Genomic DNA, 24,290 nt, shown 5'->3' with positions numbered 1-24,290 from the left:
ATCGTCTGGCTCGGTTCTTAGTGATGGCCATGGCGTCCACGCAGCTGTTGATGCTTCTGCTACTGCTGTCGACGTTGCAGCCTCCGATGGCAGCTGCGAGGCCGATGGAAGAAGAGTGGTGGCGTGCGCAGGGCGGCAGCCTGTTGACGGAGTCTCTGCCGGTAGTGCCGGTGCCGCCGTCCGGACCTTCGTGCTGCACGCATGACCCCAACACCGGAAGCTGCTCATCTTGTCCGTGAAACGATAAGACCGTCGGCCGATGACGGCGGCTGCCGCATGCATCCTCACCAAACCGTGCATGCAAACCCAGCAAAGAAGTTTATATTACGTACTGTTCTTCTCAGTGATCGACAAATATGTTTGTTTCCAATAAAATTTCCATTATTTTCGGCTTTATTGTTGTTTCTTATTGAGCATCTTCATTTCGCACTAGAAATCGAATTACACTCTGCCTGGTGAAACAAATCACATTATTTGATTCAGGTGGCTTAAGTAGCATTCCCTATTAACCATTGCACGCCAAGAATTAGTTGTATTGCAAATACAGGAACAAGAATTAGAACATCAGATTTCATCAGACTAAGAGGGGAAATCTAAACCTTTAATAACACAGCTTCCAACAATGTTGACGCTACTTATATCTTCTAATCCAACCAAACATTTCATAGATTGCCAATAGCTGAAACTAAATTGTAAAGAGGGGTAATCTTTGTCGATATGCATACAACAGAACAACCTGTCATTGGTATTCAAGTTGCATGTTCCATTCTTTGGTGGATCACCACAACGCTACACTGTCTATATTCACAACATGCTACCTCATGTTATCAACAACTGTGAGTTTTATCTTTCTCTACATTATACATCATGCTGATCTTCTATCTATTCCTGGCACCAGATGCCTTAACAGCCAGCATCATGATAATTGTTGGGAAAAATCTGTTATAGTGATAAGTAAATAAAAAATATCAGTAATAATATCCATTTAAATTGTATTACTATATCTTTTATGAGTTGCTTATAAACCACTAGAGCACTAGAGCACTTGTTATTCATTGTTACTATATCTCGATATGTTTGGAACCACTAGAGCACTTGTCATTCATCAAAAAAAAATTATTACAGTGTTATCACAAAATACCTTTTGTGGCTTGATAATTGAGTTAATTACATCAAGTTCTTAAATAAAATTTTGTTATCATAAAGTTTGATTTGTGGCTTCAAAGTATACCATAATTTTAGCTTCCATTGTTGATAATATAATAATTGATTATTTTATACTTGTCTAAAATATTATCCCTTTAGCTAACATGAATATGAATTATGAATCTTGAAGTGGATTTCCTAGAGGCAATTTACAAAATTAGTATTTGAATATCTCATCTTTTCAAACTGATCAAATCTCTTATATATTAGCATTTAGTGTTTCATCCCATGCAGATATCTTTTTTTTTTTATAGCTTTTTAATGTTTTATTCTTGGATTCTAGTATCTATATAATATTTTACCTACAAAATTGACATATGATCTCATACATATTTGAACATTTAATGGATTTTCAATGGTACATACTTAAAGAATATCGGGTATTTGATTTCTTTTGGAGTTATTCTTAGGACACTCACTAGCTTTGATTAAAATTTTCATATCTAGTAATAGGTGTATCATTAGTTGAATAAAGTTGTATACTAAATCTCTTTAAGACTTAGTCAATATACTTTTTCTAAGATTGTCCTAATATTCATTGAGATATATCTCTAAATATCTCAATGCCAATAACATAAGATATTTATATTTCGATGTCATTCTCATTATTTTCATTAGATCCAAGAATGCACTTTATAATCTAATCTATATGAAGCAATAAGGACTAAAGACTAAAAGAGATTGAGAATAAATCCTTTCTTTCTATCATTCACAAGACTGCTATGAGAGATGGAATAAGGACTAAAAGAGATTGAGAATAAATCTGTAATTTTAATTATTCTTCTTTTTTTCTTATGAGGTCATGTCGATAGATAGACGAGAACAGAATATTTAAAGTAATTAATTGAGAGAATTACTTCTATTAAAATCATCTCCTAAGAAATTATATCATGAGTGAATATCATCTCTATTGGATAATTATAATCAAAATTTAATCAAATCTATAAAATATTTTATCTAATTAAATAAAATCATATAATCAGACAAATTATCTTTTACTAGTATATTCTCAAGTAATTGAGAATGACAAAGAATCTTTTACTAGTATATGAAGGTAGTAGCCTCAGGGTTGAGCGCTACATGGACTCGAGTTTCTAATTCGATGTCAATAACAACAAGTCTAATTCAGGATATATGTAGCAATATGCTGGAAGAGTTCCAAACAAGATACTATTGTCGACTTGACCATAGAGGCAGAGTATATTGCTATGTTAAAGACAATAAATGAGAGAGTCTGAATGAAGAAGTTCATCACAGATTTGAGAGTTATGTCGAGTAGCAAGGATTCGATTCCTTTATATTGTGACAACTATATGATAATTACACAAATGAGGGAACTCAGGTCTCATCAGAAATATTCTGAGGAGTTTCTAACTTATTAGAGAGATTCGTGACCCGAGGAGATATAGTAGTGAAAAAAGTTTCATCCAAAGATAACATCGTAGATCCATTGATAAAGCCATTGTCTCATATTGTCTTTGAAAAAAGTTTCAAGCACGTAGGTGATTGACTTTAAGTTAAGTGGGATATTACTAGTCATAGGTGCCCTACAAGCCAATCACATGAGTGATGACACATGTGATATGACACATGTGATATAACACACACTCTTTTTCTTATTATTATTATTATCATATTATCTCACTTTATATTGTTTGATATATATATAGTGATATCCATGAATTTGTATAATGAGAATCAAATCGAGATAAGATCACGATACTGAGACCGATTCACCTTTAAACATAAACCCTAAAGAATCCCAGTCGTATGTTACTCGAGAGGGATATCGAGATAACCGAATAAGCTAGTGTACTATATACTCGTCCATATGATAGAGGTTGTTGGTTTCATAGCTGCTCATGTGGGGACATTAGAAATACAGTATAGATGCTCATTGGAGAATGAGTTCACTGATTAATTCGCTCGTGAAATGCCGGATGGTTGATGATACCTCATTATCAAATAATGATTCTGTCATTTCAATGCTGTATTTGGTCCTTTAACTTAAGACACCATAGATGTTCTGAATTAGTATTCCACTCTTTGATATTAAATTTATAGATATGATTATGATGCCAATAGCTTCCAATATCTTTGGGCAAGTTTATTAGTACGATTAGATTTGATAGTCAATCAAAATTTGACATACGATAATTTGACAATCAAAATCTAAAGCAATCCATCAATACTTAACGCATAGAACATAATTAATTATTATAAAAACCGTTTGGTAATCTTCTCGGTAAGATGAGATGACATAAATCATACCCATTTAGTTGGCAAGTGGTAATGTAGTATAATATAAGTATGCTCCGTTGGCACAACATTTGAGAGGAGTATTCCTATGTATACCAGAAAAATACCCCAATTTAAAAGCTATAAAAGGATGATTTCTCCAAGTATACATTCTATACATCTCTCTATGTGTTTATTCTTAAAATGTTTAGCTATTTGCTAATTTATAATTTAAAAATCAGAGAAGTCTTGTGGAACATTAGTTTAATACACCCCACACGACAAACGTACGTCATATTCTGCATGTGTGGAACCCATTGTACTCAGTGAGGACAACTAAATATTCCTCCATCTTCACCTCCTCCCCCGGTCAAGTGGAGCCATCGATCCACATACTCCTTTCAATGTAACGCACAAGGAATGGATTGAAATTGTCCATCCAATTTATTCACAGTATCAAATGTGGATGGATTCCTTCCGTCATTTCGTGCGACGCACCCGTCCAAGACGGCAATGCAAATGTGGGAACGTTAAACCACGTTTTGTCGTCCGTCAAAATGTTGTGAAGACGAGGAACGAATATGATCAAGAAAACAGTCAGGGTTTGAACGAGAATAAGAGTCTACGGAGAGAAGGGGATACTTTGAATCGACTACAAACCCATGCAGAACACACTGGACGGCGATCGACGGTGATGACCCATCTTTCTTGGATCCTCTGCCCTTTCCCGCACACCAACCTTTGCTTCATTCATTCATCCTCGAACTGATAACCCATCTTTCTTGGATCCTCTGCTTCGATCGACCATGGCCACCGCGTCCACGCAGCTGTTGCTGTTCCTCAGTCCATGCATGACGGCAACGCAAATGTGATAACGTTAAACCATTCTGCCGTCAAAGCCTTATGAACGAAGATTTACTGGTAAACAGCCGTGTTTTGAAGCAGTCTAAAGTCTTCGAAGCCCGGGGAGCACGCTGAATCGACCTCGAGACAATGCTAATCGAGCACACAAGCGTCGAGGTTGCTGACGGTGAGCAGCTATATATGGAGCACCGTCTCAACCTTTTCCCTCACACCAACCTTAGCCACGGTCGTCTTCATATTGACAAGCCATTGTTCTCGGATCATCTGCTCGATCACTCGACTAGTTCATTTGAACGATCATGGCCACCGCGTCCACGCAGCTGTTGCTGTTCCTCCTGCTGGTTTCGAGCAGCTTGCAGCCTCTCACGGCGGCGAGGGCAATGGAGGGAGACGAGTGGTGGCGGGAGCAGGGCGGCCTGTTGCTGGGGTCTCTGCAACAAGGCCCGGTGCCGCCATCGGGACCTTCGTGTTGCACCCACAACCCTAAACCCACGACCTGCACTCTTTGCCCGTGATGCAATGAGATGATAGCCATTGCTGCATGCATGTTCTCCAAACCATGTCGAGGATCAACATTAGTCATTGTTTCTGGGTGCAACTCTTGAGATTATCTTGTTGTTTTTTGTTTTGTTTTGATAGAACTTACTTGATATGTCACATAATAATGTATCCTCAGCAATTGGTGCATCTCTAATAAAATTCCCTTCAATTTTTGCAGCTTTCTCGTGTCCGAACTCTGTTCAGGGAATTTAACTTTTCTTCCTATATTTATATGATAATTAAAATTTGAAATTTTAAAAGATCATGACGCCTTCGCATAAGACATGAAGAAAAGTGACGAGCATCGGAGTCACTTCACAGAAATGGGTGCTGCAATTTGACAGCTAAATAAAATATTCCTCCATTTTGACCCTCTCCACCGGTCGAGTCGAGTGATCATATTAACTCATGCCGACAAATCCATTCAACCTGAAGCATAAATATTTGGTTGGATTCAAATTGACCTTTGAGTTGATGCATATCATCACGTAAGCATCCTCAATTTCATTCTAACAAAATAATGCTTTTGCCCTCAAATCCATTATTTATATCATCCTCAATTTCATCCTAACAAAATATTGCTAGTGCCCTCAAATTCATGATTTATATCCTATTAACTCAGTAATTCGATTGTTAGATATTGATTTGAAGTGAATGAATTCCTCTTCCACATTTGTCTTAGTTCAATCTCTCGATTGTCCAACTCTAGAGATATAAAATTCTTCACAACTATATTGTGAGTATTTTCGATAATGTCCCTCTATTGCTTAGGTTAGTCTTGAGTTTGAAGTATTTGACTAAAGTTTGAATTAATATTAAAAAATATACCTAAGGAGCCAATTTATAGTGGACTAGCAGGATGCTACATACGTTTATTTATCTAGGGAGCCTTTTTAGGTATATATATATATATATATATACATATATACATATATATATACATATATGTATATATATATGTATATATGTATATATATATATGTATATACATATATATATATATGTATATATATATATGTATATATATATATGTATATATATGTATATGTATATTTGTATATATATATACACATATATATATATATGTATATATATATATATATATATACAGCCATGATCATAGGTGGCTATGCACAATGGTCGATAGGCGACAACACTGCATCAAAGGCAGAAGGTCGAAAAGGGCTATGTGGACAGTCGATTGTGATGTGAGAGGATGTTGGCTATGGCGATAGCCTTGCGACGATGAAGACTCACATGGATGGACTCGTGCATGTGGGTAGCAAAAGATAATGATGGTGCTTTCTCGGACCCACCATGGGTAGCCCCGATTTTGTCTTAATTTGATAAAAAAAATCAAATTCTGAACAATTTTGATTTTGGTCTAACCTCAATTTTGATCGAATTATGATTTTGACTTTTGTCAATTCTGTTTTTGATTAGACCAAGATCGAATTTTGGCAATTTCTGGACTATTTCTTTATCCATATTTTATCTTGATATGTTTGAAACCATTAGAGTACTTATCATTCATAAAAAAAAAAAATTATTATAGTGTTATCACAAAATACCTTGGCCCGATAATTGAGTTAATTACACCAAGTCCTTAAATAAAATTTTATTATCATAAAGTTTGATTTGTGACTTCAAAGCATATCATAATTTTAGCTTTAATCGTTGATAATATAATAATTGATTGTTTTATACATTTTTGAGATATTATCTCTTTAGCTAACATGAATGTTGAAGTTGATTTTCTAGAGGCAATTTACAAAATCAGTATTTGAATATCCTATCTTTTCAAACTGATCAAATCTCTTATATGTGAACATTTAGTCTTTCATCCTCTATACATATCTTATTTTTTTTATAATTTTTAAATATTTTATTATTAGATTGATCTAGTATCTATATAATATTCTACCTTCAAAATTGACATATGATCTCATACATATTTGAACATTTAATGGATTTTTAATTATGCATATATAAAGAATATCTTTTCTTTGATTTCTTTTAGGGTCATTCTTAGAATACTCACTGGTTTTGATTGAATTTTTCATCTCTAGTAATAGGTGTATGAATAAAGTTATATACTAAATTTCTTCAAAACTTAGTCAATATATTTTTTCTACGATTATCCTAATATTTATTTAGAACATCTCTGAATATATCAGTACTAATAACATAAGTTATGTATCTTCCGATATCATTCTTAATATCTTTATTAGATCCGTGCTTTGTAATCTGACCCATAATAATCAATAACACAAATCTAGAAGATGAATTAGATTTTTTTTTTTCTATCGTTCAATGACCGCTATGAGAGATGAAATAAATGAAATAAAGACTAAAAAAGATTGGGAATAAATTTGTAATTTTAACTATTATTCTTTCGGTCATGTCGATGGACAAGAGTAATTAATTGAGAGAGCTACTTCTATTAAAATAGTCTTCTAAAAAATTTTATTATGAGTGAATACCATTTCTATTGGATAATTATAATAAAAATTTAATCAAATCTATAAAATATTTTATCTAATTAAATAATATCTCGGATACGAGAGATTAGGCGCCGACCAAGTCTCAGGACAAGGTTAGTCATGGTTTCCCAAGACAACAACATGGTCTGATCGTCACATGTTCTAATTAATGCTTTACCTAAATGTGTCGTCAAGGATGGTGCCAAGGTCTGAAATGACTCGACTTGTATTGATTTCAAACTTTGTTTGGTTATCAAAGACATTGTAAGCTGTTAGTGGTCTTCTCAACAGAAACAAAGATCACGCTTTCTTCTTTTTTTCAATAGTTATAATATTTTACATGCACTCCAGAGTCACCCAAAACCCGTATCTAAATCGTATTCATCTGAATTCATGAAGATTATTTTTTAGTCCAAATCAAGCTGTGAATTCACATTGGATGCAAAATATGGCTTGAAATGTAAGAGAAAACCTAAATTTCAAACTCTATTTGCAAGCTAGTATAAATTTTTAGATATGATATAGGGATGAAGATATGATCGACACCTCAACACCATATGACTGATATCTTAATGTCATGCGATAAAAATCAGCAACGTATGACAGATACCATAGTGTTATACAGTCAAATCCTCGGCACCACATGATCGACACTATAGCGCCACATGATCAATATATGATTAACATGTGATTGATAACTAGATTATGTCAATAAGGTCAATCGAGTGAATGAGATGCTAGTATATTCCAAATTCAACATGGCACGAACGTGATTGAGCTCAGGAGAAATATACAATCGCTCCCTTAATCAATGTCGATTGCAAAAATAAGAGAATCCATTATAAAAAGATTCCTTATGTATGTTCCTAGATATTTTTTTAACACTAATCCAAACCTTAATCGAGTATTTCAAGCTCAGCACTAATTTAAACATCGAAGAGGCATTATCAAAAATGCCCTTGATATAGTTATATAGAATTTGACATCTTTAAAGTCAAACAGATACGTCATCGAAGATTGAGCTGAGACAGACGCGGAAGAGGGATTTGGTTAATTCCCAATCAACATCAAGTTCCAGCAGTCAATTCATGAGTAAATAGGATATAAATCATGAATTTGAGTGCACTAGCAATATTTTGTTAGAATGAAATTGAGGATGCATACGTGATGATGTGCATCGACTCAAAAGTCAATTTGAATCCAACTCTGCGCCAGGTTGAATTGATTTGTCAGCATGGATTAATGTGTTCGCTCGACTTGACCGGTGGAAAAGGTCAAAATGGAGCAGTATTTGGCCGTCAAATTGCTGCACCATTTCTGTGCACCGACTCCAATGCTCATCTCGTGAATTAATAATGTCTTACGCGGAGGTGTCATGAACTCTTTATTGTTGTCATGATCCTTTATAATTTCAATTTTTAATTATTATATAAATATATGAAGAAAAGTTCAATTTCCTGAGCAAAGTACAGACACGAGAAAGCTGAAAAAAAATTAAGGGAATTTTATTAGAGATGAACCAATTTCTGAGGAGATATTATCGTGTGACATATCCAAGTTCTATCAACAGAAAAAAAAACCAAAGAACAATGTTGATCCTCGCCATGGTTTCTATGGTTCGGTGGACATGCATGCAGCTATGGTTATCACGGGCAAAGAGGGCAGCTCGGGGTGTTAGGGTTGTGGGTGCAACACGAAGGTCCAGATGGCGTCACCGGGCCTTGTTGCAGAGATCCCAGCAACAGGCCGCCCTGCTCCCGCCACCACTCGTCTCCCTCCATTGCCCTCGCCGCCGTGAGAGGCTGCAAGCTGCTAGAAACCAGCAGGAGGAACAGCAACAGGTGCGTGGACGCGGTGGCCATGGTCGATCAAAGCAGAGGATCCAAGAAAGATGGGTTATCAGTTCGAGGATGAATGAATGAAGCAAAGGTTGGTGTGCGGGAAAGGGCTGAGAGCTTACATATATATATATACCCCATCACCGTCGATCGTCGTCCTGTGTGGTATGCATGGGTTTGAAGTCGATTCAAAGTATCCCCTTCGCTCCGGAGACTTTTAGACTCGTTCAAACCGCGGCTGTTTACTTGAACAGCTTCGCTCCCCGTCTTCGCAACATTTTGACGACGACAAAACGTGATTTAACGTTCTCACATTTGCATTGCACGAAATGGCGGAAGATTTCAAGCTGTTGTGTTAGTCGACGACGGGTTAACGGGTGAAGATCATTTTGGCCGCTCTCAAGTTGGGATTCCGTACCTGGTCAGATCCGACCCGATAATAAGCCCAGCTGTTCTCTTTTAAGAATTATATTATATCTTTCACAAAAATATAAAGAAATGAACATGAACTATTTTCACCTTGTGGATATATTTCATATCACTACATATTGATCTTTTTCCTTATAGTCTTGAACTAGTCTTTGTGGATATATTTCAATAAATTCTTGAAGTGGCGTATGAGTTGGTGACCTTTGTGGATATCTTACTTTTATTTTAATAATTTTGATATTAAAAACGTATATCAATCGACTATATCTCATTAGCTTAGGCTTTTAAATCAGAAGATGAAAGAGTTCCATCTTGTGTTATATTACATTATATATGTGTATATATTGATCTTGTTTCTAACACTAGAACTTAAAGTTGCTTCACTGGGAGAGATGGCTGTCACAGTATTCTTCGTTTCATCTTACATGAAAATATTTTTTATAAGTCTTTATTAGCTAAGTTAGTCTATACCTTCGAGCCATCATTTTATCGTGAATTTAGATGCTCAAATGCCACGAGGAGAGTTTTATTTGAAGCAAACATATTCAATAAGTTATATAGATCAATACTTTGGTACAAACTTCAATCGATGAGTTGCTACAGTTGCATCCAAATTAAGGTATACATAGAGCTTGTTCTTGAGAGAGAGCCACCATCAGTATCCATCCAAGTCTTGCATGGTTTGGTTAGCGTACATGCAGCGGCTTCCGTCATCAACCTAACAACGAGGGCAGCTCGGGGTGTTAGGGTTGTGGGTGCAACACGAAGGTCCCGATGGCGTCACCGGGCCTTGTTGCAGAGATCCCAGCAACAGGCCGCCCTGCTCCCGCCACCACTCGTCTCCCTCCATTGCCCTCGCCGCCGTGAGAGGCTGCAAGCTGCTCGAAACCAGCAGGAGGAACAGCAACAGCTGCGTGGACGCGGTGGCCATGATCGTTCAAATGAACTAGTCGAGCGATCGAGCAGATGATCCAAGAACAATGGCTTGTCAATATGAAGACGACCGTGGCTAAGGTTGGTGTGAGGGAAAAGGTTGAGACGGTGCTCCATATATAGCCGCTCACCGTCAGCAACCTCGACGCTTGTGTGCTCGTTTAGCATTGTCTCGAGGTCGATTCAGCGTGCTCCCCGGGCTTCGAAGACTTTAGACTGCTTCAAAACACGGCTGTTTACCAGTAAATCTTCGTTCGTAAGGCTTTGACGGCAGAATGGTTTAACGTTATCACATTTGCGTTGCCGTCATGCATGGACTGAGAAATGGCAGCAGTAATATAGAATCGAAGCTGTTCTAATAGTCAATGACGGGCTAATGGATACGACTCCAAATGCGAACTAAAACCCCAAACGTTGAGTCATATTATTACAAGGATTCGATTTCAAGATGCATGGATCCGACCCGATAACACCATGAGGGAAGTAATTAATGGTGATGAGCAGAACGAGGGTTGAATGGACTGCGTTGACTTAAGTAGGTGGGTCGATCACTCCACTTGACATGTTGAGGAGGTCAGACCGAAAGAAAACCTCCGCTGATTGCTTCAATGAGTTCACTCTGACCTAACCGCGCCCTTTGACTTCTCACCACCAGCTTTAATCTCGTTTATCATGCCCAGTTCATCTCTCTCTCTCTCTCTCTCTCTCTGTATGTACTGTTCCATGCATAAATCACTTAGCTAGCTTCTTGCTTGATATAAAAGATCATTCAGAATATGTAAACTACCATATTTTTCTTAATATTTATTTAATTTTACAAAATTAAGACTACAAAACTCGAGCGAAAAATGGAGAAGAAACCGATACTGTTTAGATTGTGATACTGTGAAAAGTGAACAGGTTGAAAGAGGAGTAAATGCTGAGCAGAGACAGTGAAAGCTGAGGATGAAACATTAGATGTGTAGTTTTACATGTACAGATACATGATTCATGATTCCTCCGTGGCTTCACCGACCGTATGATTCATGGTGTGTGTGTACTGCGACAGAATCTCTTCTTCTACACAAGCTGCCACATGTGGACAATGGGAAGCATCCACTCTCCGGGTCATGCATGCACTGTACCATGATGTCCTCTGCTGCATACCATGGGTTCCCAACGGGTGCAGTGAGAGGTCACATGCATGGCAGAGGAGACCAGAGTTTTAGGCCATCATGTCACATCATTTCTACCAGTGTCCTCTGAGAAGTAGCATCCAAAGCTCACAAAACACTCTCACAGCCCAGACAAACTGCAACACTGTTTCAGAAAGAACATGACAAGAAGAAGAAAAAAAAGGAAAAGTTTTGTAAGGACTGTCCTTCCTGTTCTTGCACTTCCATATCATATACTTATCGATCTGAATGATGTAGTATTAGAACTAAGCTTTTCACAATCCAGACCAGTGGAAGTTTGTGCAGGAGAGCTCAAGATCAGGCAGCCCTGTCAATCTTGTTTCTAGTCACCATTAACATACAAATCATTAGCATTGAATCGAATAACATTGTTCTCTTCTCATATGTCGACTCCAGAGAAGCAGGACGGACAGTGGCCATGTGAGAGGACCTGCGGTGACCTTTCTTCCCCTCCTTCGCTTGCCACTATGGCCTATAAATAGTCTCCCTTCTCCCTTCCCTCGTTCCCATCCCACACCGACTACACTTCTCTTTGAGAAGTCCACTGTGACCATGAAGTCATCAATCCTCTTCCTCTTCCTGACTGCACTCCTCCTGCGCCGAGCTCCGACGGCAGTGTCGGTGACATGCAACCCATCGGAGCTCAGCTCATGCGCAGGGGCTATACTGACGTCGGCGCCGCCCACCGCCGCCTGCTGCGCCAAGCTGAAGGAGCAGCGGCCTTGCCTTTGCGAGTACAGGAAGAACCCCAACTTGAAAGGTTACATCAACTCCGATAATAGCAAGAAGGTCTCCAAATCCTGCGGCGTTCCCATTCCGAGCTGTTGAGTAGAGTTGCAGTGGTCTCTTCTTCCCCTTGTCCTTCGAGTATCTACTAGTCTTGTACGTACAAGTTAATAGTATCTACTAGTCTTGTACGTATAAGTTAAATGTGATGCCTCAAGAAGTATATCCCCAATCGTCAAAGGAAACCTTGTATGGTGTCTTCAACGATGCAACCCCCGTGTTCAAGACTATCAACATGAATTTTAGGTGTGGTTAAACCAACAACATAAGATAGTCATCCCTCAAATGCTCAATATAACATTTTAGAAAAAAAATCCAAAATTCTAACTATTAAATCGGATTCAGAAAAATATGATAGTTCCTTCGGCAGGAGGAACCAAAAGCATGAGGATGAATAGATAACGGCACTTGCAGATATATAATAGTTCATCTTTGCAGTCACTGGGATACATAATCATTTTCCACTTACATCCAATAAGCAAAACCATAGGGAGCAATAAATCCATGATTAGTCAATACTTTTCGATCATAAAATGCAACAATGGCACATAAGCAACAATTACTGAAAGAATTGTTTCACGTGCTTGCAGCCGCTTCGGTTTTGACTTCTGATGAGGCTTCTGCCTTGTCATTTCCGATCTTTGGTGAGTCTTCAGTTTTTTCAGATTGCTCTGTTAAAATATCAGGAAAGGTCAGATCCAATGGTTGACATATAAATAATTAACAGTTGTTTTAAATGTCTACTTAGGATTCACTAATAAATGCTAGCCAACAGAGAGAGAGAGAGAGAGAGAGATTCGTTGAGCAAATTTGAGATTAATGGATTAATGTCATTCCAGAAATTCCTATTTTGATGAATTTATCGAAACCAATTCTTCCAAGAAGAGATCTGAAGTATATATCCATCATTCACTTGAAACCCAAGCATACGATACATAAACATTCCAAACATTAACTAGACTTTTGATTTTACTATCGCATTATCTACATTCCAAACATTAACTAGACTTTTGATTTTACTATCACATTATCTACTTTTGGGCTAATATATTATCCTGACCCTGTTCGGACTGCAATATCAGTTCTTAAAAAATTTAAAATGAAATCTTTATAATTCTAAAAGTGAAACAAATAATCTCAATTGTCCTAGCGTCGTCTGTTAGATCAACGCAAAAATAATAAATAAAAATATAATTTTAACATTCCTAGATAATTTCAACATTCCTTTTATTTTCAAGGCGTGGGATGTTAAAATTATCATTTTGTCAATAAAATCATTGTAAATGAAAGAGATGTTAAAATTACATTTTTTTTTCCTTCACTTTCGTGTCAATCCAACACGAGTGTTTTCCGTCAATGCAACTGATGGCGTTAGGGTTCAAGTACAAGAACCGTGATGCTATTAGGGTTCAAGTACAAGGGATAATATATAATTAACTCGTTTCTTTATGAATTATTAAATCATAATAATGTTTTAGAATGAGTAATTTCTAGTGATAAGCCTTCACAAAATTAAAAATCATGATTATGACATTTAACTTATAATACATATTGTTTCAAATAGAGAAAATAAAATTTATATCATCATAATCTATTAAATAAATAACTTATTGATTATATATTAAGAAAATCTTGGCTAAAACAAGACTTGTAGAGGTTAGTCTCACAGTAAAAAAAAAACTCATTTTTGCAATTCCTGTCTGTTAGGTATGACGTTTTGTTATTCACAACTATTCGAGTTAACAAGTTTTGTGTTTCCTATTGTCCTAAGTTCTGAAATGACTAGGCCTAAGAACATTGAAAAAAAAATGATAATTGATCTCATCCCTATTTGATCTAGCTTAAGGCCCTTAGTGATTCACATTATGATCCAAATCCTGACAACATTGTTGTTCACTTCTTGGGCTATATGAATTCTTTTTTCATGGGTACCCATTCTTCCACCAGTGAATTTTATGTTACTCTACATAGAACATATCTTTTCAGTTGCAGCTCTGTAAAAATACAACTCCAATGAAACCGAGTATTCTACTTTTGAATTATGTCTTTAGTAAGCTATAATTCCAAAGTTACTCAGCATATACTACAAGGATTATATTTGGATATAGAAGCATAAGCACAGTACAAAAACTACCATATTTCAACAACTTTAAGATAAAAGCTCACGTAACATAAAAATTAATTTGTTTAAATGGAAGGTTCTGATTCTTACCTTCATCATCACTATCTTCGAAATCATCATCCATAGCATCACCCCCCATATTGTTAAAATTCTGGCAAGAAATTATAAATAACAAATCATAATTAGGAAACCAAGAGTTAGCACGAAGATATTCATGGTGCAGTAGTCATTACCGAGAAATCCATTCCTCCCAAGTCCAAATCACCAGGACCTGTTAAAGTGAGAAAAAAAGAAAAGCAAAACTCAATACCCACAATTAAAATGTAAATCGCAAAACTGCATCAAAGACAAAATTTAACCATTTTCTAACACCAGGTAGCAAGTATAAACACAAATTCGATCCTAAGTGATCAGTTGAACTAATTGAAACACATCCTATATGTCATGCATGCCACTCTTCAAGCATGTTTAGACATTTGAGAGTGTCCGCAGCTCATTCCTCCTGCCTGGTAAATTAGTGGTTGTAAATTATCTGTGATGCAATGAACTGAAAGGTAATTAAGTTTCTCTGACATTATCAATTTCAGAATGTTGCGAATTCAACAAAATCTATTCAATCATCCAAATAATTCGACATGCAGGCTTAACATATGGCAAGAGCTTTAAAGAGTATGTTTATATAAGGAAGACGGATAAGAAAGCAGCACATAAAAGGAGTCACCAATAGCCTTTTATAACTTTATACAATGTTATCAAAATATTAACCATAACATGTTCAATACACCATACCAGTATTATGTGCCTGAAATGTTTAATATTATTATTTGCATCAAAATCCACAGATATGAAGAGAGACACTGATGGTCATTACTTTGATCTGTGCTCGAACAAATCTGATCCTAACATTATGTATATCCAGTTTTCAAAATAATGCACTTTGCAAAAGCCACTCTCTTAAGATGCATGACTTACACTTGAGGATCACAAGTCACTACCAGAAAGCAAAAGCCACTCTCTTAAGATGCATGACTTACACTTGAGGATCACATGTCACTACCAGAAAGCCGTGGTTCCAATCATGACATTAGCTTGGCCAAGGAAGATCGGAAAATGACACTAGCAATAACAACTCTTAGCTCGATTTTGACTGCAGATGATTCACTAGAGCATGCACTTTGACTATTATATGATAAATGACATTTTTGTCAGTACGTGTTTATTCTATTAGAATTAGTATAATCGACAAATAACTTATGGTTATCATATGGCTACAACTACAAGAAATGCCAAAAACATATGAAGGAACAAACCATCATCATCTTCATCAACCCACTTATCCCAATCTACTTTTAAATAGTGTGGAGCCTTGCCATCACCGCGCAGAAGCTTTTTCCACCACTGCTTCTCTGCTTTTGCTACCACGACAAAGATAGACCTGACACCAATGTTTATTTTGCTTGCCTGCTCGACAACATTATGCAAGTAAATAAAAGAGAGCAGAATGCATGATAAATCAATTTATAACTAAAAAGAAAACCTTACATCTTTATCTACTTTATCATAAAGATCCATCTTTAGCTCATAAGTGTTGTTGCCGGTGCCAGCAGTGGCAAAAAAAGTGAAAATCCCATCAGGCTCCAGATTAACCTTCACATCTTTTGCGTCGGGCAATTGTACAGTGATGTAAACCTTGTCAAGCCTCTGTGCCCATTTAACTTCAGGATATCGACTGAGAAGTGTAGCATATAACTCGTTAGACAATCATTAAATGATAAATTATCACAAAAGCCACAACAATTAAAACAGAAATCAATCATATTTTTTGGCCAAATATCACCATAAAAAACATAGACAACTAATATTTGAGATATAAAACCATGTTCTTGCTAATCTCAGAATCAAACCAACTAATCCAAAACCCTAAGCTGCTAAACGAGAGAAGATTTACTCATATTCTAACACCCCCTGTCATGTGGGCTGGCGAAATGGCCCAAGCCCGACAAACGGTGCTCGAATTAGATGGGGAGGAAACAACCATGTGGAGATCAATATACAGGATCATCCTCACCGGAAGCAACCTCTACCTAAAAGAATCTAAATGCTTAAACTAAACAAATCAAAGAGCAACTAATGGCAATAATCTACATAAAGGGCAAAGCATTATTCGAACTCTTGGAAACTGATTTCCACTGTTGAAAGAATTCCATAATTATGAACATTTATGTTTGTTCTTGATGACCTCCATCAGTAAGACGGTCGATGCCAGATTGATCATGGTCAAGCCATAAGGCACCAAACTGGTTTAGCCAATTCAATCAAGTAAAGAAAACACCAACTGCATGTCGCACAAGGGATAAAAATCGAATCTATTTTGCTGCAAGATCGCAAGTCTACCACCATCTAACAACGAGAAAAAAGATTCATAAACCGGCGACGAAACACACAGATTCGGGAAAGGAAAAGCACACACCTCATGTTGAAACCTGCTCTTCACCGGACCAGTCTCCGGCGAGGCGTGGCCCTGCTTGCGGCGGCTACGAAGCACGATATGGAAGCGGCAATGCCCTAAACCCTCTTTGCGCGTGGTTTAAAGGGCCGGTCGGAGTAGTTCAACCCTTCGTGGAGATCACCACGTGGTTGTCACGTGTCGTTACAGTTGCCACTACGTGGACGGTCGAGATTTAGCTTTTTAGGACAACCGCATCGGAGCTTTCATGTTTGTCACGCAAGCTGGGAAAGTAAAAAAGACGACCACTTTGATAAGACGGATGGGCCATCAAAATTAGATGTTTTTACATAATTACCCTAGTATATTTTGGACATATTACATTGAGCGTATAACTTTAATATATCATATATGTTGCTACAAATATAATATATTTATCCTCAACGTGGAACCCTTTTTGTTAACTTCCTCCCAAAAACATCACCAAATAGATTATTTGAATTAAAAGAACCCCTAAACTTCCTATTATATCCTTGCCATTATATCTTTTTAACGTCTCTACACTAATAGCCAATTAATAGAAATTAACCTTAAGGAATAACTAAAGCTATACCATATGAATTCCATAAATTCATATTAATCTCTTGAGCTTTATAAGTGACTTTCGTATTTATTTTCTCTAAATTTAAGTTTAGATTGCATATCCTTGCAAACTCAAATTATTATTATTATTATTATTATTATTATTATTATTATTATTATTATTATTATTATTATTATTATTATTATTATTATATATAATAGATCTTTTAAGTTAAAATTAATTACTTAAGTAGAAAAAACACATATTTAAAAATATATCGTTTGTGGTGGAAAAAATATTTAGCATCTTTATTTTTTATATTTTTAAAATAAAGTTAGTCACCGACAAGATAAACTGATATATGTGAAGCATATATATATATATATATATATATATATATATATATATATATATATATATATATATATGTGTGTGTGTGTGTGCGCGCGCGCGCTGGCAATAAGGCCTCTTGCTGTCATCTTGTAGCATTTATCCCCTATTAAGTATTTTATTTTTGGTGTACTCATGTGGTATTTGTTTGCTGTTTGTGGAACATGAGAACTTTTTGATCATTCTGCCTCTCCAAACAACAGAAATCGGTGGATATTTAGTGAGTAACTATTGCAACATGTAAGAGAGAGAGAGAGAGAGAGAGAGAATGAATATTTATTACCTGCTAAGCAACCCATCCAGTTTACAGAGATGGAATCCATACAATTCTGAAACCACTATCATCTAATTATCTGGACAAATACATCCAACTATATTTCTCACTGTTTTCGGTGAAGAATAAAAAGGATAAAATTTGGTAGATTCACCTTTGTGAAAAAACAAAACAAGTGTTTGATCTGCCACCTAAATTAGCTACTCCTACATCTGTTCAGATGAGGAGAAAACTAAAGAGCTCGACTCTTTAGAAAATCATGGTGAAGAAGAAATTTGATGAGTATTCCTCTGGAGGAAGCTTTTCATGGCTTCATATGTCGACCAACAAATCGCGGCAGCTGGGGCGTGAAACAGCACTCTAGGCTTCAGCCCTTGTAGCAGAGCTCGAGGTCCTTCTTTAGCGACTATTTTCTCCATGACCATTCTTATCGAACTACCGTTGAACGTATCTGCCCCGCACACCCCCTGCATGGACGTACCAGAGATCGATAAAACTTTCCATCTTTATTACATGCAGAATCTCAACAAAAATTACATGAGGACCTATGTAATAATTCTAATTTATGTTACATGTAGTTCGCTAATAGGCTTTTCATCTTGCAAATCTATGTTTGAGTACTCGAGTACTAGTAGACATGGTGATCAAGCAAACAACAGCCACCCACCCAACAACACACAAAATAGAAATGGTTTCGGATTCTGCCTACCATTGCACTGCATCATTTGGTCACTCTGTAGAACTTTCGAGGGAGTATGAAATACAGTAACTTTGGCAGCATAAAGGAACTATAAAATGATAAATGTTTTTCCATTTAAAGGATACTTAAATAGGTTCAACCAAATGAACCATACAAGAGATATGCAAGAGCTATAAAATTTACTCTCTATTTAATGACCATTTTGTATCAATTAGAACGAAGTGAATAACAAAAGAAAATAAAAGGAAAGTGTAACATAGCAGAGATAAAAAGTTATGACCAAACAAGAACAGAAGACTGCAGAACAATGCTAATATATGATGATGGTATGTCCTAAGAAGATGAGCAAAAATCTAAAAAGATCAGCTTTGAGTTATTTGTCACTTTGCTATCATAATATGAGCATTAGCTCATCGCAAAACTGAAATGTGCACACATCAATCAGATACAATCTCATGAAGCATATATGATGTAACAGGATGAAGTTAACAAGCTACATGTTTTTCTACCAAAACAAGCTGATCCCCTTGAAAACAATCAGTTATGTCTTTATACAGAGCAAACAGATCAAAATAGAACATATAAGATAGGTCAGGTCTCTGTCCCCACACCGTCGGCCCAATTAGTGGGCACCAAGCCTCAGCCTAACAGTCTCGGTCCTCCACTACTAACCACCTAATGAGCGAAAGCTCCTAAAAGCCAAGGCCCAGCTTCATATGAAATGCAGACAGCATTGCGGACCTCCTCTTTTGAAATTCTTTAACTCCAATCTTTGTCATTAACTAAATGACATCAGATAGAATATCAAAGCCACTAGAATGAGGTCTCCAAATCTTATAGGTACCGGAGCAATAATTGCTGAAAAAATGGTTCATACAATTATTAAAATTTTATTTGCAGACCCCATATGTATACTACCTCTTTGGATTATGCATGTGGTACAGTTCCTCTTCCTTCAGTAATACTTAAAGGAAAAAAAGCCAATAATCAATGAAACTCATATATCTTTACAGGATCTACAGATTGGATTTAGCAGATCGCACCTCTGCCACTAGATCCTATTAAAAACAAACTCCTTCAATATCAATTTCCTGTAAATCAAAGTTTCCATGAGTATGCTCCTTTTGATGTTTCAAGATTAATAAATTTTGCATCTCTAACAGGCCCATTATACACTTGGGCAGCTCCACATCCTTTCTTTGCTGCCTCATTTTCTACAGTCACACCTTCCTTAGTCTTTGAACTCTAAGTCACCAGTTACTAGTTCAAGTTTTGTAACTACAACTTCGAGCCCCTCCATGTGTGTGCAAGCACGCGTGTGTGTCTAATATATATATATATATATATATATATATATATATATATATATATGTTGTTCATTACACGAACAATAACTGTTTCAGTGTTTTGTGACTGCTTAAAAATTGAAAACATTTATAAATATTGTTTGCATTTTTTGTGTTTGGCCATCAGATGCTGCTAAACCACAAGGATACAAATATAAGAAAGTGAAAATAGTTCTCCAATCAAAAGGCCATTGTCAACAATTGCTGTCATCCCTAATAATAACAATGAAAGAGCATATCCAAGAAAGTCAGGTCACAACATGATGTGATGCATCAGTTGACATGGGTGATTTTGAATTTTAGCTGCTAACTTTGCTTGGCTTTAGCTATTATGGAAGTGGGATTGACTTACTGACAGGGCATCTTGACAAACATAAGGTATCCATATAGTCTTTTATTTTGTTTAAACTAAAGCGGATCAAACATTCTTGAAGTAAGAAGCTTGTAATGTTTTAACTCAGTAAGTTGCAGAAGTGGCTTACTAGATACTGAAGACATCTCACTACATGTAGAAGGTGTGGAAGACATCTTGCAAAACAAAAGCTGACACATAGATGCAAGCTACTTGATTTTAACATAACAAGTTTATGAAATGAGTTTTGAAGAACCTAGACAGAATATTGTCCCCGATGTATTATTTGAAGACCAATTAATTTTGCGGAGCCTATGCATTGAAAGAACTCCTGTTTAGGTGGATTGACTCACCCCTAAAAATTTCATAGGTGATGACACCTACTGCAGTCCTGACAGGTAGGCCCATCTGTGTGGGTCCCATGCATTACCTCCCCTGAAATTTTCAGGGCAGCTTCAGTCCATCCAAATAGCTTGTCCAACAAACATCACAGAACAGCATGCAAACATTGAAATAACAAAGCTAGGGTCTTTAATATTGGAAATAGAGGTTCCTCTTTTTTTTTCTCAATTTTGCTGCTGTTATTATGTTACTCATTACACTTTCTCATAGTTATCATGACAGATCAATAGTCCGAGAAACAATAACTACGTAAAAGAACCTAGAGATACAAGGAAATCCAAGCTTCTACCGACAGCAAGGGGTTAAGTGTCACCGCAATGGAAATACAAACAAAAACAATATAATATGCAAACATGAAAATGATCACTAACATGAACTAGGATCTTAGCTGATAATCTGTATGCAAGCAAAAGAGATGTTCATGATTGTAAAGGTGATAGATGGATCTAGTATCTAGATCAAGCAACCTATGCAATTTAGACCAGTAATGCTGATGAAGCAAAAGAACATACTGACAACAGATAACATGCAACAGCTTCTCATATTTCAATTTCAATGAAGAAACACACTTATTGCTGCAATTGTTTTGTTATCATATTTATTTGGATACCTACGAAAATTGTGATATTGATCCTGATCAAAGGTAGCATGTCATGGGTCCAACCCTAGTAGTTGGATTCCCAATCAGGAGTAGTATATTTTGAACCATTTAGATGATGATATGATTGGTTGACCAATACATGCAAAGAGTTTATTCTTCCTTGACTCAAATAAAAGGGTGAACAGCATCGAACTAATATATCCAGTAAATGCCATTATGATCTTGATAAACTACAAAACAATTTTTGTGCTCAGTGTCTAGGCTTGATCTCTGACACTAAGGTCTGGGTTGTGCTCTAATTTTGCTGTCCTGTACTTTTCATTCAAAGAAGGATGAAGACCATATCAAAGGAATTTGTTTGCAGGCAATAGGAATCGTGTTTGACATAAAGAGAGACGAAGCTAGGCACCATACCTGGCATTGCAGCCTTGTCTTCACGACGTCTAATGGAGTGGTCACAGCGCTTGCCAGTGCTCCGGCCGCCCCACCCGCCGTCAAGTGAACCAAGAGCCTCTCCTCGCTCGCGTTCTCTGGTGCGATCTCAGTGAGAATCTTCTTGACGGCCTCATACGTCGCGAAGTGCACGGCCGTGAACGGCGCATTCATGAGGACGGTCGTCCGATACGAGGCGTAAAACGCCCTGATCCCTTCGTCCCGCAGCATCCGCACGACGCAGTCCCTCACCCCGCTGTACGGGCTCCAGCGGAGCTGGAGCCGCTGCTTGACGACGTCCATGGGAGTCAGCAAGGCGTCGCTGGCGACGGTGGCGGCCACGCCGGAGGCAGCGTGGATGAGGGGGTGGTGGCGGCCGTCCTGGCGGTTGCCGCCGAGACGGTCCTTGCAGAGCTCGTAGACTGCGAAGTAGGCGGCGTGGGCAGGACCGGCGCCAAGGCCTATGGCGGCAATACCGCGGTATAGGCCGGAGGGGCCCTCAGAGCGGACGATGGATGCGAGCAAGCGGCCGACGGTGGGGTGATGGTGTTGGGACGAGGATGAGGCAGAGGCGGCGACCGTCTGCATCCGGGTCTTGAGGGTGTCCACCGGAAACATCGCCATGTGTTCCGCCATGCCGGCCACCGAACCCGCCGCCATGTACTGCCAAAATCTGTGGCCCTCCATCCGACCTCCCGGTGGCGGCGAAGGCGGTGGCGAGGGGGGGCTTTGGATCCGGCGGACGAATGGAAGCCCTAGGCTAGATCCGGCCCGTGGGTTATAAGAGGAGACGGGGAGCTGTCGGGTACCGAAGCAAGTTTCGGCGGCGGGCGGGTGTAGCAAGTTTTAAGGTCCGGGCCAGGCCGATGTACTCGGCCGATAAATACTTGTCTTACACCTTTCGTGCGTACCCGTTCCGCTTAGCTCGGCTTTCAAGTGGGTCCCACTATGGGCCCAATTAGTTCCTCCATTCACGGAGCGCAGGGAGGACTTGCAGTTGGAAAGAGCGTGGTAGTTCAATAGAACGGGTCCACGACTTTTGAGATGCAAATCCGGATTAGATTCGGATCATGATCTGACCACTACGATTGGATACTTGTCCAAGCACTCATCAGGGAGTAGACTCCTCATATAGATAAATAAAAAAAAAGAAGAATATAAATTTGTACTGTCTCAATTGAGTTCTTTCTCGATAATCAAAGTATTTAAAAGTATCGATCGATGTAAATCCTTATCACAGAACAAAATTAATTCAAATCTTACATGCTTTTACTCATTTTTTATTTTTTTAAATATATATTGAGCAATTCGTCTGCATAATCTATCCAACCATCCTTTAATTTTCTATTTTCCATAGTTTTAATGAAGTTAATAAAATCACAAACATATTAGTAAATAAAGCTTTCCCGTGATTCGATTCTTATATGGTGCAAAATTTTTCCTTTTTAATGCATTCATTTATCACAATAATCAGAAAAACAAAATAATAGTAATTATAATAATAAGTTAATATTAGAGGAAGATAAAAGACGTGTATTATTACATCAGGTTTGGGCTCGCCACACCTCAACATGATCAAGAGACTAGTCTCTTCCACTTCCACGATGAATGCTGATAATAGAGAGATTTCATCAACTGCATAGCAGATGAGATTTCCTCAAATGTATGAGGCAATCTCTTTGTTCAGTTAAAGAAAACTTATCTTTCATCATATATAAATAGACTTCATATGATACTAATTAAAATATGGAGTCGAAAAAATTTTTTATTCTTCCTCTCTCCTTACCGTAGTACCAATACTTCTTACTTTTTATTTTTTTTTATCCTTACTTTTTCTTTTTCACACTTCTTCCTTTTATTTATTTTTTTTGATCCCTATATACTTCTACTTGCTCCCATATAATAATCCATATCTTTCATATGTCTTCATCATCTACCTCTGTTGCTCCATATTGCTCCACAGCGATATCAACAGCTCATCCCCCTCCTCCGGTCGTCGTCTTTGTTTTCCTCGTTCCTGGGAGCAGTGAAAGGATCCTCATCTCGCTTCGGTTTCCTGGGTGAGAGTACAGCTGCTTAGAAAGAAGTCCCATGTCCCGTTCTTCGTTGCCCCTGCGAGCTCCAGGCCATGACATGAACTCTCTGAACGA

The 24,290-nt window shown here is 37.5% G+C and overlaps 3 protein-coding genes across 3 annotated transcripts; 1 reads left to right on the top strand and 2 right to left on the bottom strand.

Moving 5' to 3' along the window:
• The first annotated feature begins 12,202 nt into the window (after positions 1-12,202).
• LOC135598762 (non-specific lipid-transfer protein 2-like) lies at positions 12,203-12,704 on the top strand. The gene has a single exon (XM_065093060.1). It carries the CDS (start codon positions 12,259-12,261, stop codon positions 12,532-12,534), a length of 276 nt encoding a protein of 91 aa, XP_064949132.1. The 5' UTR covers positions 12,203-12,258; the 3' UTR covers positions 12,535-12,704.
• Positions 12,705-12,883: 179 nt separating this feature from the next.
• Positions 12,884-17,219, bottom strand: LOC103973492 (uncharacterized protein OsI_027940). Its single transcript, XM_009388070.3, has 6 exons — positions 17,085-17,219; positions 16,157-16,343; positions 15,925-16,075; positions 14,848-14,885; positions 14,705-14,765; positions 12,884-13,163 (listed from the first exon to the last, which is right to left on the bottom strand). Exons 1-6 carry the CDS (start codon positions 17,087-17,089, stop codon positions 13,069-13,071), a joined length of 537 nt encoding a protein of 178 aa, XP_009386345.2. The 5' UTR covers positions 17,090-17,219; the 3' UTR covers positions 12,884-13,068.
• A 1,074-nt stretch (positions 17,220-18,293) lies between these two features.
• On the bottom strand, positions 18,294-22,964 carry LOC135598753 (uncharacterized). Its single transcript, XM_065093040.1, has 2 exons — positions 22,123-22,964; positions 18,294-18,774 (listed from the first exon to the last, which is right to left on the bottom strand). The coding sequence occupies exons 1-2, from the start codon at positions 22,825-22,827 to the stop codon at positions 18,565-18,567; spliced, it is 915 nt and encodes a 304-aa protein (XP_064949112.1). The 5' UTR covers positions 22,828-22,964; the 3' UTR covers positions 18,294-18,564.
• Between the last annotated feature and the right edge of the window lie 1,326 nt (positions 22,965-24,290).

Source organism: Musa acuminata, chromosome BXJ1-2 (genome assembly GCF_036884655.1).
Source record: "Musa acuminata AAA Group cultivar baxijiao chromosome BXJ1-2, Cavendish_Baxijiao_AAA, whole genome shotgun sequence".
NCBI lineage: Eukaryota > Viridiplantae > Streptophyta > Magnoliopsida > Zingiberales > Musaceae > Musa > Musa acuminata.
Note: the sequence above shows the minus strand (reverse complement) of the source record. Positions and strands in the feature narration are given on the sequence as shown.